The 545-nt window shown below is 38.9% G+C and overlaps 1 protein-coding gene across 1 annotated transcript in view; it reads right to left on the bottom strand.

Moving 5' to 3' along the window:
• EMH_0043590 (RNA methyltransferase, TrmH family domain-containing protein, putative) overlaps positions 1-545 on the bottom strand; it is a gene marked incomplete at both ends in the record, with an annotated part of 8,444 nt that overhangs the window by 6,063 nt on the left and 1,836 nt on the right. The window contains one exon of the mRNA XM_013495860.1: positions 3-94. Within this exon, the coding sequence (XP_013351314.1) occupies positions 3-94 (92 nt within the window). The remainder of the gene's footprint in view (positions 1-2; positions 95-545) is intronic.

The raw sequence follows: 545 nt of genomic DNA, 5'->3' as shown, positions 1-545 counted from the left end.
GCTGCTGCTGCTGCTGCTGCTGCTGTTGCTGCTGCTGCTGCTGTTGCTGCTGCTGCTGCTGCTGCTGCGGGAGGGGGTTAGGGGGGCGAGGAGCCTATCGATAACAGAGAGGAGAAATGTTGCTGCTGTTTGCTGCTGCAGGTGCAGCAGCAACGCAGGCAGCAGCTGCTGCTGCGCTGCAGCAGCAAGCTGCTGCAGCTCATCTGCTGCTAGCAGCTGCAGCAGCAGCGGCAGCAAACGAAGAGATAGTCTTGCTGCTGCTGTCTATAAGAAACAAACACAGGCACACAAAAACACAAACCCTAAACCCTAAACCCTAAACCCTAGAATATATATATATACTTATATTTGTATTTATATTTATTTTATTTTTTTTTATTTTGTTTTATTTTATTTTATTTTTTTTTGGGTTTTGTTTATTTATTGTTGCCTTTATTCCGCTGTCTTATTTATTTCTTTCTGCTTTTTGATTTATTTATTTATTTATTTATTTTGTTTATTTATTTATTATTTTTTTATTTCTTTATATATTTATTTGTCTATTT

This window comes from Eimeria mitis, genomic scaffold, assembly GCF_000499745.2.
Source record: "Eimeria mitis Houghton genomic scaffold, Emh_scaff1791, whole genome shotgun sequence".
Lineage (NCBI taxonomy): Eukaryota > Apicomplexa > Conoidasida > Eucoccidiorida > Eimeriidae > Eimeria > Eimeria mitis.
Note: the sequence above shows the minus strand (reverse complement) of the source record. Positions and strands in the feature narration are given on the sequence as shown.